The 18,282-nt window shown below is 44.3% G+C and overlaps 2 protein-coding genes and 2 long non-coding RNA genes across 10 annotated transcripts in view; 2 read left to right on the top strand and 2 right to left on the bottom strand.

Annotated features, from left to right (window-relative positions):
• Positions 1 to 5,635, bottom strand: part of LOC149982116 (uncharacterized) — an 8,825-nt gene extending 3,190 nt beyond the window's left edge. Inside the window, exon 1 of the long non-coding RNA XR_016482615.1 lies at positions 5,209 to 5,635. This is a non-coding gene — a long non-coding RNA (uncharacterized LOC149982116). The remainder of the gene's footprint in view (positions 1 to 5,208) is intronic.
• Positions 1 to 7,143, top strand: part of LOC110530535 (importin-13) — a 17,626-nt gene extending 10,483 nt beyond the window's left edge. For 2 of the 7 annotated variants that reach the window (XR_016482608.1, XM_021613698.3), the window contains exons 10-21: positions 72 to 98; positions 226 to 360; positions 598 to 729; positions 896 to 976; positions 1,212 to 1,349; positions 1,545 to 1,641; positions 3,343 to 3,395; positions 3,718 to 3,784; positions 3,879 to 3,937; positions 5,600 to 5,689; positions 6,040 to 6,221; positions 6,438 to 7,143. Coding sequence is in view for 2 of the 7 variants with exons in the window: in XM_021613698.3 (XP_021469373.2) it covers positions 72 to 98; positions 226 to 360; positions 598 to 729; positions 896 to 976; positions 1,212 to 1,349; positions 1,545 to 1,641; positions 3,343 to 3,395; positions 3,718 to 3,784; positions 3,879 to 3,937; positions 5,600 to 5,689; positions 6,040 to 6,221; positions 6,438 to 6,537 (1,161 nt within the window). In the remaining 5 variants the exon portion in view is untranslated. The remainder of the gene's footprint in view (positions 1 to 71; positions 99 to 225; positions 361 to 597; positions 730 to 895; positions 977 to 1,211; positions 1,350 to 1,544; positions 1,642 to 3,342; positions 3,396 to 3,717; positions 3,785 to 3,878; positions 3,938 to 5,599; positions 5,690 to 6,039; positions 6,222 to 6,437) is intronic. The other 5 variants (XR_016482611.1, XR_016482610.1, XR_016482609.1 and 2 more) reach the window with 3 other exon arrangements.
• fzr1b (fizzy and cell division cycle 20 related 1b) lies at positions 7,114 to 13,444 on the bottom strand. Its single transcript, XM_021613699.3, has 13 exons — positions 13,154 to 13,444; positions 12,607 to 12,784; positions 12,272 to 12,373; positions 11,909 to 12,100; positions 11,714 to 11,796; positions 10,914 to 11,097; positions 10,289 to 10,354; positions 10,012 to 10,114; positions 9,255 to 9,436; positions 8,724 to 8,957; positions 8,330 to 8,434; positions 7,912 to 8,004; positions 7,114 to 7,799 (listed from the first exon to the last, which is right to left on the bottom strand). Exons 2-13 carry the CDS (start codon positions 12,679 to 12,681, stop codon positions 7,758 to 7,760), a joined length of 1,461 nt encoding a protein of 486 aa, XP_021469374.2. The 5' UTR covers positions 12,682 to 12,784; positions 13,154 to 13,444; the 3' UTR covers positions 7,114 to 7,757.
• On the top strand, positions 13,119 to 17,861 carry LOC149982117 (uncharacterized). The gene is made up of 2 exons (XR_016482616.1): positions 13,119 to 13,502; positions 17,010 to 17,861. It is a non-coding gene; the product is annotated as an uncharacterized LOC149982117 (long non-coding RNA).
• Positions 17,862 to 18,282: the final 421 nt, after the last annotated feature.

Raw genomic sequence — 18,282 nt, forward strand, 5'->3', positions numbered from 1 at the left:
ACTGTGCTGTCATTCAATGTTGCTTTGGTTCTTTTTTTACACTCACGTAAAGCATTCTCTTCCTTTCACAGGACGTTCTGGTCAAAGATATCCACAAGGTCAGTATAAATTCTTGGTCTTTGAAAAAAATGATCACGTTTTAGACTGTTGCTGCAGATTGTTTATTTTCTGTAAATATAGGGATGGAATTTAAAACTATATTTGTGAATCCATGTGTGTGCACAGAGCAGCCAGTGCATGTGGCTGATGCAGGGCCTGGGCTTCCTACTCTCTGCCTTGCCAATGGAGGAGATCCTGGGCAGCCTGACCACCCTCCTCACCCCCCACATCCAGAGGCTAGACACCCTGGCACACCAGGAGGTAAGAACAAGGAAATTATGCGTATACAGTGCACTTGGTCTATGCAACCACCTAAAAGATAGATGTGTTGAGCACAGACTTACAATACAGTAAAATACCATGTAAATAGGTTCCATACTGTGTGTCTCTTTCCTGCCTGTTTTATCCTCCCACCCACTCTTACTGTAACCTTTGCTCCCAATGTATCTCTGTATTCAGTTTTTCTGGATCTAACCATATCCCTCTCCCTTTGTGTAGCCCAGCCCCACTGCCAAGCTGTCTATCATCCACATCCTGGGTATGCTGTCCAGTCTGTTCACTACGCTGGACATCAGCAGGCAGGACGAGGGGTCAGAGGGCACCACCCCAGCTCAGGCCAGGCCCAACCCAGTGAGTCTCCTCCCAACTCTGTCTTCCTCAATTTATTTTGCCTTCTCTCTATCTTTCTACACTCTCCCACCTTCTCTCATTCCCTGACTCTCTCTTTCGCCCTCTCTGTCTCAGAACCTCTCTCACAACCCATAACTACTGTCATCCTGTTTACTTTGTCTGTCAGGTGGTGGTGGTCTTACAGCAGGTCTTCACATTGATCCAGACCATCCTCAGCAAGTGGCTCAGTGACTCAGAAGTGGTGGAGGTAAGTAATATATTCTATATGTACATGAGAATGTTGAAACATTTAAATGGGTCTGTATGTCTATCTGAATATGTACTGTACATAGTCATACTGTTCTTCATTAGCCTGGAATCCGAAGTGAATATTGCTCCATTTCACGATTGTTTAACTTCTGAAGCACTAGTGAAACTAAGTGATATTCAGATTGGATTACAGGCTAGATTCCCACTCTCTCACAGCATGTCTTCTTCCGTAGGCAGTGTGTGGGGTGTTTGAGAGGTCCGTAAAGACCCTCCTCAATGACTTTGCTCCCATGGTACAACAGCTCAGTGAGATGCTGGGACAGATCTACAGCGCCTTCCCACAAGCCTCTGCTCTCGACCTCACACGCCAGGTGGGCCGAAACAGACCAACCATCCAAATCAGATTCAATGCTCCACATTTCAACTCAGAATAATTTACTACATTTCATTGAAAAGACCCCATTTAAAACAATAGCTGAATGGATATAGTCACTGATAGCTTGCCTTACACTTTTTAAATGTGCCCACAATGATTTCTATGAATTACTGGATCTCTTTCATTCTAGATGGTCCACATATTTGCAGGTGAGAAAGATCATTTCAGCCCCATCCAGGCCCTTATTGAGCTGGTCACATCCACCACCCTCTCTATCTTCCAGCAAGGTAAGAGAAAGTAAATTGAGATTTGATTCTCACATCATCTTCCAAGTACAGTTGAAGTCGAAAGTTTACATACACTTAGGTTGGAGTCATTAAAACTAGTTTTTCAACCACTCCACACATTTCTTGTTAACAAACTATAGTTTTGGCAAGTTGGTTAGGACATCTACTTTGTGCATGACACAAGTCATTTTTCCAACAATTGTTTACAGACAGATTATTTTACTTATAATTCACTGTATCACAATTCCAGTGGATCAGAAGTTTACATACACTAAGTTGACTGTGCCTTTAAAAAGCTTGGAAAATTCCAGAAAATGATGTCATGGCTTTAGAAGCTTCTGATAGGTTAACTGACATAATTTGAGTCAATTAGAGGTGTACCTGTGGATGTATTTCAAGGCCGACCTTCAAACTCAGTGCCTCTTTGCTTGACATCATGGGAAAATCAAAAGAAATCAGCCAAGACCTCAGAAAAAAAATTGTAGACCTCCACAAGTCTGGTTCATCCTTGGGAGCAATTTCCAAACGCCTGAAGGTACCACGTTCATCTGTACAAACTATAGTACGCACGTATAAACACCGTGGGACCACGCAGCCAACATACCGCTTAGGAAGGAGACGCATTCTGTCTCCTAGAGATGAATGTACTTTGGTGTGAAAAGTGCAAATCAATCCCAGAACAACAGCAAAGGACCTTGTGAAGATGCTGGAGGAAACCGGTACAAAAATATCTATATCCACAGTAAAACGAGTCCTATATCAACATAACCTGAAAGGCCACTCAGCAAAGAAGAAGCAACTGCTCCAAAACCGCCATAAAAAAGCCAGACTACGGTTTGCAACTGCACATGGGGACAAATATTGTACTTTTTGGAGAAATGTCCTCTGGTCTGATGAAACAAAAATAGAACTGTTTGGCCATAAAGACCCTCGTTATGTTTGGAGGAAAAGGGGGGAGGCTTGCAAGCCGAAGAAAACCATCCCAACCATGAAGCACGGCCATGGCAGCATCATGTTGTGGGGGTGCTTTGCTGTAGGATGGACTGGTGCACTTCACAAAATAGATGGCATCATGAGGTGGAAAATTATGTGGATATATTGAAGCAACATCTCAAGACATCAGTCAGGAAGTTAAAGCTTGGTTGCAAATGGGTCTTCCAAATGGACAATGACCCCAAGCATACTTCCAAAGTTGTGGCAAAATGGCTTAAGGACAACAAAGTCAAGGCATTGGAGTGGCCATCACAAAACCCTGACCTCAATCCCAGCGTGTGCGAGCAAGGAGGCCTACAAATCTAACTCAGTTACACCAGCTCTGTCAGGAGGAATGGGCCAAAATTCACTCAACTTATTGTGGGAAGCTTGTGGAAGGCTACTCGAAACGTTTGACCAAAGTTAAGCAATTTAAAAGCAATGCTGCCAAATACTAATTGAGTGTATGTAAACTTCTGACCTACCTGAAAGAAATAAAAGCTGAATTAAATAATTATCTCTACTATTATTCTGACATTTCACATTCTTAAAATAAAGTGGCGATCCTAATTGACCTAAGACAGGGAATTCTTACTAAGTTTAAATGTCAGTAATTGTAAAAAAAAAAAAAATGTATGTATTTTGCTAAGGTGTATGTAATATTCTGACTTCAAATGTATTTCCTATTTGACATCTTTTTGTGTGTTCTCTATTCCATCAATTTTTCAGGCCCAAGGGAACATCCTGATATTGTTGAGTCATTCATGCAACTCCATGCCCAGGTCTGTCTTATTTTTATAGTCCGCTTCTCTGTCTCAGAGATTACATTCTGGATAAATATTTGTGTACCTATGTGTGTGTATCTTTAGCATAATTTATACCTGGCTCTAACATGTGTCCTTTGTCCTGATCTAGTCCACATTCCAATTGAACCCACGTTTTTGACAGGTGTATATGATCACAATCAGATCACCATGCATATTTCAATCATCTACACCTGTCAAATAATGTGGACACAATCAGAATGTGGACAAGATCAGGACAAAGGACGCATGTTACAACCAGGTAAAAAGGGGGCTTATGTGTGTGTTGTTGACTCCATAGGCCCTCAAAAGGAAGCCTGACCTCTACCTGTCTGACCATCAAGATGTAAAGGCTCTATTCTACTGCGGTGAGAGACTTTGCCATGTAACCCACACTGTATTTCCAAGTGCACTGTAATGTGGCAGGTGTATACAACTGGTTCTGCACCAACTCTTTTTCAGGGGTCCTGTCACTCAAGTTCCCGGAGACGCCTACAACGAAGTCAGCCTGTATGTTCTTTGTAAGTTAAGTAGGTGTGATGATGACACATTACCAATCACTTCACAAGTAACTTTACCTCTTGTACTAACTCATGACTGGAAGTCATAACCAGGGGTGCACACTGCTGAGGGCCCAAAAAGGTTACACTTTTTTTTCACTGAAACATGAAAAAAATCCCTGCTAGGGAGAAATGCAGGTTTTAACTAATTAAACAACAAAGAATATGATCTACATGACCAGTCTCTGTGTGTAAAATAAAAAGTGGTTAATGTGAACCTAACTCAGAGCAAAAAAATTTAAAGAAAGAAATCCAATGTTATTTGTTGCCTAGACTTTACTGCAAATGACACTCAAGTCTTGAGAAAAAAACAATACACTAATATTGCAGTTAGCCATGACAGCCTTTATAATAGAATGTTTGTGACCACACACATAAATATTGCACTTGGGAAAAAAACACCTTATAGTAGAAATAGAATGAGACAAACAGGCATTCTATTTTTGCTCTATTATAGTGGCCACTATAGACATCGATCAAGTGCACAAGGCTACATGTGTGCAAAAATAACGTTCACTGAGTAAACCCCCCCCCCCCCACGTATTACTGTCAAGTTCAACACAACAAAAGCAATATCTTTGGGCTACACATTGTACACTTTCTGCCTGTGGACATCTGTTCTACAATGTGCCAGCAGAGCATGCTAACCCTTTGTTGGCATAATTGATCTCTTTCAGGCAGTGTACACCTGGCATACCCCTTTAATCCACTGACTGAAAAAGTTGCCTAGTTAAATAAATGTTAATTTTTTTTATTTTTTGTTATTCACCTAATTCTCTCATTCGGAAAATGAACCACATACTTTAGAGGGAAAACATCAGTTCACATATAGTTCATTAGCCAGTTAACATTTCACACAGATTGCCAGGGTCCAGTAAGCAACTAACGCGTTATAACTTGAAGAACACCAAGGAGTCGTATACCATTTAATACTACAGCGAATTGGTTAGGTTATTAATGTTAGCTCATCTGATGTTGTAACGTTAGCTGTCTGACTATTAGCCAGCTAATTTCACACCATAAACTCAATTATTTTATCAGTTAAGTTGGCTAATGTTGCTCAAAATTTCTCTGGCTAGCTAACGGAGAATTCAATCCAGCTAGCAAGATACTTAATGCTAACAATACTTGTTCCACCACACTTTCCAAATGGCAGTAGTTTTTCGGTTATAGCTCATGAAATAGCTTCATCACCTTCTCACCCCGTTTCCGTGATCAGGCTTCTCACCTACCTCTTCGTTATCATTCAGCAGACGAGCAAACTGCCTTTCATATGGAGGTACAGGTACCTCCATAATTTCCACTCTCCCGCTGTCTTTCCAGAGCGCAGGCTGATGATGTAACTAGCACATTGGTTGTATTTTCTCTCTTCAGTCGCGTGCTGCATTCTGTTATGTGAACGATTGGTTGAGCCTCGTCCTACAACCAGTAGTGATCCAAAGCCCCCTCCCAAACTGTTCTCAGATTTATACAAAGCACGTAGGTCACCTATTTTTGATTAAAAAAGGCGGATATCCCCAAAAAGTGACTACTTTGCATCCCTGCATAACTCCTGTTTATTCTGCACCCCTCCTGTCATAATGTGGCTGTTCCATACATCCTTCCTCCGTACCTCCCCGTCAGATGGAGTTGGTCTGTCATTGTGGAGACATCCCTCCTATTGGTCAAGTGCTACAGAGGGACGGGAAGCTTCTCGTCCACACCGTCCTGGAGGTAACCAACTGGTATCTCTGTTAGTGTGTGGGAAAGAAATACCCTCACGAGTAGGACAAGACTGCAGTCAGTGACTCAGTCCTCCAGACCAGTGGTTCCCAACCAGGGATTCCTGTACTTGGACTATCCACAAGGGGTACTTGAGAAGACTCATGAGACCATAGGCTTACCGGTAAAATGAGGGGGTACACCGGGCAGTCAAATTCAGTTGGTAGTACAGTAACTGAAATAGGTTGGGAACCACTGCTCTAAGCACAATAGTGGCCAATGAATGGGTATAATTATGTTTCAGTCAGTGCTCACCCTTGGGCTTCTTGTTACAACTTTCTCTCCCTCTGTGTCATCACCAGATTGTTGGAAGTCAGTCTCTCTGCTGTCTGACAGAGCACTTCTCTGAGGTGCTTTTCTGTCTGAACAGACATTGCCCTGTGCTGCTGGCCCAGTGGTTGAAGGAAGGACTACGTGTCCCAGGGTTCCCCTCTGCCCAGGTCTCCATGGAGCAGAAGGACACCTTCAGCCAGCAACTCCTCAGGTAGCCTACACATCCATTCATACACTCATTTGGCGTTCCAGGTTCTTTATAGTCACACTGCTCTGACCTTCCGATCTCACCGTGACAGATGAATTTGTCTCTGGAACAGTATCATTATGTAGCAGTCCTCCAAGATGTGCAAACAGCTATGTACCTGTTTGAACCCTTTTCTGATCTATTCAGACAAATCTATCTCATTCACCCTATTTTTCCCAGGGAACAGACAAACAAGCGGCGTGTTAAGGAGATCGTGAAGGAGTTCTCGCTGTTGTGTCGAGGTATGCAGGGCACTACTGGCTACTCAGCAGATTACTAGTGTGGCTGCAGTACTCGCCTTGTCTGACCCAAGACCTGTTCAGGGAAACACAGAGGATTGGAGTCCCCCGACAAGGACTTTGTGTGAATTGTATCAACTTTATGCTGGCGGTGCACTCACATGGCTGCAGTAGTGTGAATTCTGTGGGGGGTTGAAGTTCCAAGGTAAAACTGTCCCTGTGTTAATGACATGGGATGTTATTATTGTTATGGCCATGTGAAGAAAGGCATCATGGTTTCTTCAGAAAAGTTATTAACAGTTGTTTGTCTGATCAAGTTATATCCTGCTCTGGACTCTATGGCGTAGGCAGAACAGAGGGAAGAAAACTCTAATCCGGCCCAAAGAGAGCAGTGACAACATTGGGTCATGGTGGGTGATGTGCGTGATACAAACCAACAACGGTTTTGAAGGGTGATACTATCCAATATATATTTTTTAAAGACAATTTTCACCCAGGTATTTAGTGGGATCTGAGTTATGATCATGTTATAAGCATGTCATGATCATGTTAAGATTGTGTTATAAGGATGTTTTAAGAAAGTTGTAGGGATGTTTAGAAAGAATAATAAACAGATCTGAGTCTCTGCAGCTGCTCGGGCAGGCTGACTATTGGTGTACTCATTTATTATCATGACATTCTGTTGGATTCAATGGTAGTTCAGATACATATTATCAAAATATAGAAAGTCCCCCAGGCCTCTCTCTGTTATGTAGGAAAGGCTGAGAAACGATACACCGTGATGAGAGGACTTGATATATTCAACTATTTTAGATATTATATTAGTGGAGGTATATGTCTAAAGACAATACTTTTTTCCTGAACATGTGACCTGACCAGTAGAAACTCCAGGCCCTGGTCAGGTCACATGGTCAGATAAAAAAATAATAACTGCTGGCCCTAATGATAATTCTAAAACATCTCAGGACATCCACAACAGAAATATAAGACAGACATTGTACAGAGACAACCACCCCCTCACTCGAAGGCTGTGTTCGTTTTTAATCAATGACATCACTTTAGTGGGACAGCTGCTCGCAGGCTGGTGGTGGTTGGAGCTGTCCTCTGTAAAAAAGGTGGAATTGATAAGTGAGGAGTTTGTTCGTAGTGATGGTTGGTGCTGTGGTGCACTGAGTTACAGTGGAGTGGTAAAGGGGGGTTTATGAGGGGTTCAAGGTGATGTCTCCCCAATCCCCTCTACTTTAGTCCTCCTCCCATTTCACTATCGTATCCTGGTAAAGAGATTCAACACTGACTTGGACTCCTGAAGGAAGAACACAACAACAAGGAAGTTCTTTATTTGACATAATCAAGCAGCAAACCTGTGACTGGCCAAATGAAAAAGAACAATGACAAGATGGGTTTTGTTCACTAACCTTGGTGCAGCGTGTCTTACTGAAAACATTCCAGAAACGCAGAGTCTCGTCTCCTGCCCCCGTCACAATGGCCTCTCCGTCTGGTGACACAGCCTTGAGGAGAGGGAACAGAAAGAGTTGAATATCGAGTTTGAGGTTGTACTTTCTACTAGGGTTGCAAAATTCTAGGAACTGTCAAAAAATTCCCTGGTTTTACAGATATCCTGGTTGGAGGGTTCCAGATTTCCTGCTTATTCTGAGAATCATCCAACCAGGATTTCAGGAAAACCAGGGAATTTAATGAAAGTCCCAGGAATTTTGCAACTCTACTTTCTACATATGTCATACTGAGGAAGGCGGCAAATTGGTGGTGGTGATGATGATTTGCTGTGTTATTCAACATTACAGACACCCAACTACTCCCCTCCACCAGTCTCACCAGGTAGAGAACTCTATAGGAGTGTCCCGTCAGCTTGGCCACCTGGTTCAGAGACGGGTACTTCCACACCAGGATCTGGTTCTGAGAGTAGCCATGGGTGCTCACCTGAAACACATGATAGGGTGTACACCCATTCACTACTTATGAACACCGACCTGACTAATATCCTTTACGATCAAAACACTGTCAACTAATACAAGTATTTGTTGGAGCAATTGAGTGTGCAATCCTTACTTCACTATTAAAATATTTATTTCAGCCTAGTGTTCCATGAAAAGTGATGTGCGACATTTGACTACATAATTCTACTCTGTGATGAAAGAAAATAACTTAGGACCGGATACGCAGGAAAGCTGATGCTTCGGGAGCAGGTATTAAGTAAGTAGTGCCTCACCAGCTCATTGGCGTGCTTCGACCAGGCCAGGTTGCAGACCTGGGAGCCTGTGTCAGTGCTCTGCAGGGGCTGGCCTGTCAAGGTGTTCCAGAAGCGTAGACAGCGGTCGGCCGTTCCTCCTCCAGACACCAGCAGCCCATGCTGGTGGGGTGACCAGGCGATGGCCTTCACTGCAGCCAGGTGGTCACTGTACTGCTGCATCGGGAGCAGGCTGGAGCTGTTCCACACCAGCAGCTGAGGATAAGGGAGGGTGTGTTCAGAATCACAAATGTTGTTAAAATGTTTTGAAGTAGAGTTACGGATCCCGTTCAGTATTGTAAATGTTGCGACAAGTCTAGATGAACTGAATGCAAAGGGGAGTGGGGGGGTAGATTCACAGTGTTGAGAGATTGTCTGAAACTGTTTGAAAACAAACATCTGTGTTGTATTATTGGAGAAAATCATGTAGTACCTCCCCGCTGTCTCACTAAGTTTCTCCCTACTGAACAGGAGCCAGTGATGTGAATATGACCCTGAAGTGGTCCTGCTCACCTTGTTGTCGTTGCCCCCTGAGGCCAGGTGTTGGTGGTCGGGGGACCACTTGAGGCCACACACCTCCTGCCTGTGGCCCTGGAGCCTCCTCTCAGCGGACGGAGGGGTGCGGACGTCCCTCTGGAGGATCACACGGTCCCTGCTGCCTGAAGACAGCTGTTCTCCATTCCACGCCAGTGCTCCTGGAGAGTGGGACAGAGAGAGTACATTCTCCATGTTACAGACCCATTCCATCTGGTATTACCTAAGCAATTATATGTTTTAGTTATTTTTTATCCAATAGACAGGCCGTGTCCAGAATCTGTCTTGCCTACTACTTACTAAAACTACATACTGTGTACTAATTGTACTACATACTAATTAGAACGTACGGTTTAGTAAGAATGTATGCAGTAAGAAAAACAATTAACATACCAGGCTTACCAATACAGAGAATGTCATCTAACGTGCAATTCTGTGTTATTCGTTAATTTTGGTAGTGTCCCCTATATGACTATCAGCTGTTAATCAACTGTTGTCAAACACACATGGGTCTGAAAATACTATTCTCTTCCTCCATAACATGCAACAAATTCATACGGTACTCAATGAAAATCTAAAGGAGTATGACATCCTGGCATTTAAAGCGTACTTCATTTTTGTAGTACTATAAAACATTCTATAAAACATTCCTAATCATCCTTCTATTTACGCAAGTACGGATATCAGACTGTAAAAACATATCAAACCGACACCTAAAACGACATGCATCACTGACCGACACGAGCCGAGTGGCCTTCCAGACTGGTCAGCTTTCTCCCTCCAGCTGCGTCCCAGATCTGAACATAGCCCTTATGGGTTCCCACAGCAACGAGGCTCCCCTGAGAGGATGGACACAACCCAGGACAGTGAGTGACTAGATGTAAGGTAGATGATACATGTCTTGTTAAGGGTGTCAGTCTTCCTTTATGAACACTAAATGTCCCAGTTGTTTTCCTCATAAAAGTATTTATCAACAGAATGATCACAGATATTGAGCAGGGCTGTAAACTCACCCTTTCATTCCAACACACTGATGTCACAGAGTCCCCATCCACTGACAGGTCACACAGTCTTGTCACCTTCAGGGTTAAATACATGGATAGAAAATAAGCAATAATAGAGGTTTGTGTCCTCTTCTCCACTCTCCCCTGGCCCCTCCCGCACTCTCCCCTGGCCCCTTCCTCACTCTCCCCTGGCCCCTAACCTCACTCTCCCCTGGCCCCTAACCTCACTCTCCCCTGGCCCCTAACCTCACTCTCCCCTGGCCCCTAACCTCACTCTCCCCTGGCCCCTCCCGCACTCTCCCCTGGCCCCTTCCTCACTCTCCCGTGGCCCCTCCCTCACTCTCACCTGGCCCCTCCCTCACTCTCACCTGGCCCCTCCCTCACTCTCACCTGGCCCCTCCCTCGCTCTCACCTGGCCCCTTCCTCACTCTCCCCTGGCCCCTAACCTCACTCTCCCCTGGCCCCTTCCTCACTCTCCCCTGGCCCCTAACCTCACTCTCCCCTGGCCCCTCCCGCACTCTCCCCTGGCCCCTTCCTCACTCTCCCGTGGCCCCTCCCTCACTCTCACCTGGCCCCTCCCTCACTCTCACCTGGCCCCTCCCTCACTCTCACCTGGCCCCTCCCTCACTCTCACCTGGCTGGTGCAGGCGCTCCACAGGTACACACAGGCCCCCAGACCCACAGACAGCAGGTTGCCAGCGGACCAGTCTACCAGGTTGAGGTAGAAGTCATCCTGCAGCTCAGGGGCGTCGAGCACTTTGAAGGGGATTTTGGAGATCTTACGGGCTGGCTTCCGAGGGGAACGAAGGAGCTTGTGACTACACAAACATGGGAGTGAGGGAGGGGTAAGTTCCAGCGATAGAGGTCCATATGCTATGGAAGTTTATAAAAATATTGGTGTGTATTGTATTTTTGCTTTAGCAGACATGTATAGTGGATGGATGTAACATACAGTAAGTAACTGTGTAGTGGATGGATGTAACATACAGTAACTGTGCCTGTATAGTGAATGGATAGAAAACCCAACATCACACTTAAAGCCAGTTAAGGCTAGAATCTGTATTTGGTGAAACTTCCATGTCCGTTTGGGATATTGCAACAACAAAGAAGTTACCCCCCAACTCGTAGATTGTTGCACGTGGGATAGAACAGCAGAAAATATATACAGAGTTATTTTTTACAACGTCCACGCTGCCGGACACTCCTCTCCTCGGTTTCATCAACAAAACAATAACAAAAGGTCTGGGGCCAACAGTTGTGCTGTTTCACCAAATGCAGATTCTTGCTTTAAAGGGACATTTAAAAAAAAATCAACTTCATATTCATCATCTTCAGCACCACCATATGTGAAAATGCTGGAGATGATGAATATGAAGTTGAAAAATTGTGAAATGTCCCTTTAAGGCCAGTGGTAGTCACTAGTCCATAGAGTACCTCTTGTTGCTGAGTGGGGAGAGCGAGTATGGCGAGACTTCATTGCCACTGTCAAAAGGCACTCTCTTAGTGTGGACTGTGTACTATGGAGGAATAATTCAAATCAGAATGTTAATTGTGAGGATAGTTTGCTTCGCTGTATATTGGCGGTTTTGTGCTGGGGCTCGGGGGTTTCTCTCTCTCTCCGTCTCTCACCCTGAAGAGGCTGTGTGTGTCCTGGGAGAAGACGGTGTGGCGGCGGTCCTCAGTGTGGAGGTCTGGAACGCTCTCTATCCCCGCCCCCAGCAACTCGTTCCTCAGCAGGGCAGCATATGCCACAGTGTCTTTCCCCGTGTCTGACCCAGCATCCTTCGACCTGTGGTTCTGGTTGGGAGATTGACAGTTCTCCTATGGAGAATGAGCAAGTAAATAAGGGGTTGAAAATGATATTGCCAAAGTTGTGAAAACCAATGCACGTGTGTGCAAAACAGACATATCAATGAGTACGTGAGTGAGAGACGGTGGCTGAGAGAGTATATCATTTGTGGTACACGATTGGAGGAAAGGTGTGTTGCTTACGTTGGCATAGTGGAAGTTGATACACCAGTTGCTTCCAACACGGGTAGGAATGAATCGGTCCCCAGATTTGACACTGAGAGGACTGCAGGTCGCACCTCCAGACTGAAATGGTTAGACAAACAAACTGTGTCAACATGTGCAATAGGCAAAACATTTGGTTGAATGCACTACTACACAAAGCTTTTCACTCTCCATACATGACAACCGTCCAGATTGGTTCAAAATGGATTACTTGTTAGTATCTATTCAAACACATCTGTTTCTGTTCTCTCCCCAATCCTCTTGCCGGCAGTTCTGTTTTTAATACCAGAGATACAGCTGATCGCCTTACTCACCTTAGCCAGCTGGCCCTCTGGTAGGTTCTGATGGTTGATTTGCTTCAACAGCCTTCTCTCATATTCCTGGTCCATTTTACAAGAGCACCACCACTACCAGCAACTCTGTCCAGTCGTACCCCCCCCCCCCCCCCCCCCCCCTCCCCCCTCCCCCCTACACGTCACTGGCCTCCCATCCCTGGAGGAAATAAAATGTCAGAGTAGAGGTGTAAGACAGTTATCCTGGTTAGTGGTCAACCACACTACTGACACAAATGAAAAGTAGCAAGGAAAGCTGCCCTGACTGCACACCAGGAAGCTGCACTGATTGACTAGTTAGCTCCTGCAAGAAAGCCAGATTACTAGCCACATTTCGACTGGTAAATTAGAGAATAACTATGGTGACGTTTCAGGGTAAAATAAATATCGTCGCTGTGCAAGAACTCTGCAAAAAATGTGTGCTGATGTCAATCACACCGTTGTCATGGTATCACCCCCCTACAAACAAACTCTGGCTGCTAGCAGCAATAATCAGCTGACGACACAATAAAATAAAGGTCTTTCTTACTACTGGTTAGCGCAAGTAAAAAGCAGACGTATCGCCATGTTTATTTCTGGACAGACCACCCATAGCCTTTAAAATGCCTCAATCGCCCACGAGTTTGTTGACGTTTTCCCAATGACAAGGAAAATTGCTGATTTTTGTCCTGAAGATACCAACACCATTAAATTGCCATCGCAACCACTGAGTCATCGATTTTTATAACTAAACCTTGCATTGGTATATCTGTGACTGAGCTATAAAGATCGCAACTCTTGGGTGTTGTTTATGTCTGAATCAAGATGGCGACGATCAGCTGGACTGCAATAGACGCAGAGCTCAACAGCGACACGTGGCGTATGTTATGAGCACTGAGGTAGGTTATGAGAAATTGTTCATGAAAAGAAAAACATGGGAATGCACACAAAATATTTAAAGTGTGGTAGTCTATTGCAAAAAGTAAACCATCATAATGATTTCACTAAACCAACATATCCTCATCCTGACACCCCCTTCTTTCTCTTGATTTATTTTATTTAACCTTCATCATAGTCAAGGATTTCAGTTTGGTGTAAATGTATTTGTAGTTTTTCAAATTCCCATAGGTTGGGGGCACATTCCCTCAGGGTTTTAGGCAGCTTTATTGCATAAGCAAGAGGAGGCTCAACAAGTGCATGCACAGATTTAGAAAGGAAGCGGTGCATTAGTGCCCCCACCCTCTGTGTTCAGACTGGACTGTTGAACTTCTGGAGCAGGGTGGTGAAGAAGAGGAAGAGCTCAATCCGGGCCAGTTGTTCCCTCGACACACCCTCTTCCCTAGAGTAACACACAAAAACAAGTTCAGTTTTTCTTATTCCATCTTGTTCTGAGTGCAGCTCTGCTTAGGGTGATTGGTTGGAATTAATATGATTGGTTGGAATGAGATGGAATAAGGAAAACTCCAATCTGCATACAAAACGTGCTGCTGTATCCAATGGATTGTGTCTATGAGGCCCAGGTCTATGTGTGCAATTGTATCAGCAACATGCATGTATCTTTCAGTGCCTGACTCTTTCCTGGACACATATTATTAAGACATATTGCTGAACTAAAACACACTTTCAATAGAGACTCTCCATTGAGTGTGGTTTTTAGTCCAGAAGAAGGGTTAATGCAGCAAAGGGCATGAAAGCCTCCTTCCGCACAAACTTACCATCAGCCACCAGGACGTTTTCAGGTTCGAAGCTGTCTGGCATCTTCCATTCATTCTGATCAGCCAATACAGAGGAGGAACACCACCACAGTACCCTTCACACCAAATACAGCAGGACCGTATCATAATAATCCTCATCATGATCATTAGTATATGGGAAGTTTCTCCCATTCTTCTCTGCAGATCTACTCATGGTCTTTCAGGATGGATGGGTAGCGTCGCTGCACAGCTATTTTCAGGTCTCTCCAGAGATGTTCGATCAGGTTCAAGTCCTGGCTCTAGCTTAGCCACTCAAGAACATTCAGAGACTTGTCCTGAAGCCACTCATGCGTTGTCTTGGCTGTGTGCTTAGGGTCGTTGTCCTGTTGGAAGGTGAACCTTCACCCCAGTCTGAGGTTCTGAGCGCTCTGGAGCAGGTTTTCATCAAGGATCTCTCTGTACTTTGCTCCATTCACCTTTCCCTCAATCCTAAGTAGTCTCCCAGTCCCTGCCGCTGAAAAACATCCCCACAGCATGATGCTGCCACCACCATGCTTCCCCATAGGGATGGTGCCAGGTTTCCTCCAGACGGGATGCTTGGCATTCAGGCCAAAGAGTTCAATCTTGATTCCATCAGACCAGACAATCTTGTTTCTCATGGTCTGACAGTCCTTTAGGGGTCCTTTATCAGAGTGACCATTGGGTTCTTGGTCACCTCCCTGACCAAGACCCTTCTCCCCCGATTGCTCTTTTTGGCCAGGCAGCCAACTCTAGGAAGAGGCTTGGTGGTTCCAAACTTACTCCATTTAAGAATGATGGAGGCCACTGTGTTTGCTCTGACATGCACTGTCAACTCTGGGATCTTACATAGATAGGTCTATGCCTTTCCAAATTGTGTCCAATCAGTTGAATTTACCACAGCTGGACTTCAATCAAGTTGTAGAAACAACTTGAAGGATGTTTCCATTGATCAAGGATGATCAATGGAAACAGGATGTACCTGAGCTCAATTGCGAGTCTCATAGCAAAGGGTCTGAATACTTAAGTAAATAAGGTATTTGTTTTTTATTTTTAATACATTTACAAAAATGTCTAAAAACCTGTTTTCACTTTGCCATTATGCGGTATTGTGTGTGGATGGATGAGGAAAAAAATAATTGTATCAATTTTAGAATAAGGCAGTAAAGTAACAAAATGTGAAAAAAGGAAAGGGAAAGGGGGATACCGAGTCAGTTGTACAACTGAATGCCTTCAACTGAAATGTGTCGTCAGCATTTAACCCTTCTGAATCAGAGAGGTACGGGGGCGGGGCTGCCTTAATCAACACCCATGTATAATTGTTGTGCATTCTCAATGGACATTGTTAATTCGAGTGCGTTCGTAAATTCGCTCTGGCTATCTACTCTGATTTCAGAGCACTCTCGTCTGAGTGTGCCAGAGTGCAGAATAACTGTTGAATTTACGAACACTCAACACCCTTTGAATATGGCCGGTATCAGTAAACGTCGGCAAAAAGCACTATTAAATTGTTGCCAGCAGCACAGTCAGTCACCAAAGCTCTGGATAACATGAAAACACTCTAACCAGCTATATTAGCGGCGAGTGAGGTGTTCTCTCATTTGTGTCTGGAAGTAGCTAGTAAGCTAGCAAACTTTAGCCAGTTAGCTTGGATGCTTTACTGCCGTTGTCAAAACGCTTGGATCAACCCTTCTCCTCGGTCAAAGCGTCCAGTGTGTGCTCTGAAATTACAAACGGACAATCTTACAACCTCTGAATTTACGAACACCCAGAGCACACTCTGGCACTCCAGATTGAATTTACGAACACACCTGAAGTTGTAAGATGTCTAGCTAGCAATGTTTTATGCTAACAAGCTAGCAAGAGGTTACATAGCAACAGCATTAACTTCCGGTAGACAGGCTAAGCCCTAGTACGCTCAACTGAAAGGATACAGTTCGATTACAGTATACTAAAATGAACTAACATTTTATAGTATATACTCATTAAGTATGTGGTATACAGTATGTTAGTATGGATATTCGAACACAGCTCATGATTGTAGGTTGGAATGGTTTGCTCAAACTGTATGACCTATCAAAGTTACGGTAATGAAAATAGACTTTCCATTGGTTCCGTATAGCCTGTCGAGCACGGCGACCAGAGTCTCCCACTAGATCCGCTTTCTCTGTGTTGAGGCCAGAAACACACACCATCTTATCTGATCCAAAGCTGATATGGAAGACATTTCCATGGATCTATGACACACAGAAAAAATAGTTCCTTCATGTCTAATTGCTGTTTACTGTATCACGACCAGGTGAAATGTGGTACCTTCAGTGTGGATTTATAGATTATTTACAATGTAGTTGATAAAGTACAAGTAACTGCCAAAATAAAATAAACACTTGATTAGACGAAGGATACAAAGTACTGTATATTGAAAGCAGGTGCTTTCACACAGGTGTGGTTCCTGAGTTAATTAAGCAATTAACATCCCATCATGCTTAGGGCCAACAACAACACCGGGGGTGTCCTCGGATGGGGCCACAGTGTCTCCTGACCCCGCCTCCAGTATTTATGCTGCAGTAGTTTATGTGTCGGGGGGCTAGGGTCAGTTTGTTATATCTGGAGTACTTCTCATGTCCTATTCGGTGTCCTGTGTGAATTTAAGTATGCTCTCTCTAATTCTCTCTTTCTTTCTCTCTCTCGGAGGACCTGAGCCCTAGGACCATGCCTCAGGACTACATGACATGATGACTCCTTGCTGTCCCCAGTCCACCTGGCCGTGCTGCTGCTCCAGTTTCAACTGTTCTGCCTTATTATTATTGGACCATGCTGGTCATTTATGAACATTTGAACATCTTGGCCATGTTCTGTTATAATCTCCACCCGGCACAGCCAGAAAGCCTGGTTTCTCTCTAGGTTTCTTCCTAGGTTTTGGCCTTTCGAGGGAGTTTTTCCTAGCCACCGTGCTTCTACACCTGCATTGCTTGCTGTTTGGGGTTTTAGGTTGGGTTTCTGTACATCACTTTGAGATATCAGCTGATGTACGAAGGGCTATATAAATACATTTGATTTGATTTTGATTTGAACAACATGATGCACAAAGAAAATCATTACAGAGACATTTGTTTTCCTTCCATTAATGAGAAAACTCACTGTTTGATCAATTGGCCAGCATGAGCACAAGTCGGTTTATCAAGTTGTTTTGAGTTTGTTTGCCAGCCCGGTTGTGAGACGTGGAACGAGCGTGCTGTTTCTGTGCGTCCCATACTGAGGCAGAATCACTGTACTGCTAAATGCTGGACCGGTTCCAGTTCACATCGATACAGTGTGATCCATGTGCGCTGTTGGCCAGAGAACTGATCTCTCTGCCTGCCTGCTCCCTGTCTACCCTGGTCTGTCTCTCCCATTCTTGTACAGGTGCCCTAGTCTCTCTCTCTCTGTCTCTCTTTCCCCACCCAGCGCTTTGCTCGCATATACTGTATCGCTGACTTTTTATTGATCAGCAGTTGGACTGTTTGATTTATGACTTTTAGGGCAATAAACAAACATGCTACCCTTGGCTTTTACAATGTTGGTGATACTTTTAGAGACCGTTGCACTGTGAATGAGGAAATATATGATTGTTTCTCCTTCGAGTATTGAGAGAAACCCCACGCTTACTCCGGAAATGCAGGTGAAAACTATGCACATTTCTCCCAAACAATATGGAAGAAATCGGACTCTTGCTCTTACATGTCAGGGCTGTTCTCTTGGTACTTAACCTTGTCTCTGGACTTCATACATCTCCTGAAATATGTGGCGTTAAAGATTCTGGTGACTATGGATTCTCGTTCAAGTGCTGTCTGTCAATCCAAATGTTGTAACCCTCGATCGAGACTTTCCATTATCTTGCTGCTTCTGTTGTCTGGAAATGTGCAGTCTAACCCAGGTCCTGACATTCTTACCCCTGCCGAATTAAGTATTCAGAGTGGCCTGAAGT

The sequence above is a fragment of the Oncorhynchus mykiss genome, chromosome 8, assembly GCF_057628025.1.
Source record: "Oncorhynchus mykiss isolate SJ-2025 chromosome 8, ASM5762802v1, whole genome shotgun sequence".
Classification (NCBI taxonomy): domain Eukaryota; kingdom Metazoa; phylum Chordata; class Actinopteri; order Salmoniformes; family Salmonidae; genus Oncorhynchus; species Oncorhynchus mykiss.

What these genes read in the sequence shown, in the direction of transcription:
- fzr1b (XM_021613699.3), bottom strand. Translation starts at nt 12,681, where the DNA reads ATGGACCAGGAATATGAGAGAAGGCTGTTGAAGCAAATCAACCATCAG. An exon ending in GGAGCGCCTGCACCAGCCAG is followed by an intron (nt 10,355 to 10,913) that starts GTGAGAGTGAGG and finishes TTAACCCTGAAG; the next exon opens with GTGACAAGACTGTGTGACCT. An exon ending in CAGTGTGTTGGAATGAAAGG is followed by an intron (nt 10,115 to 10,288) that starts GTGAGTTTACAG and finishes CCATCCTCTCAG; the next exon opens with GGGAGCCTCGTTGCTGTGGG.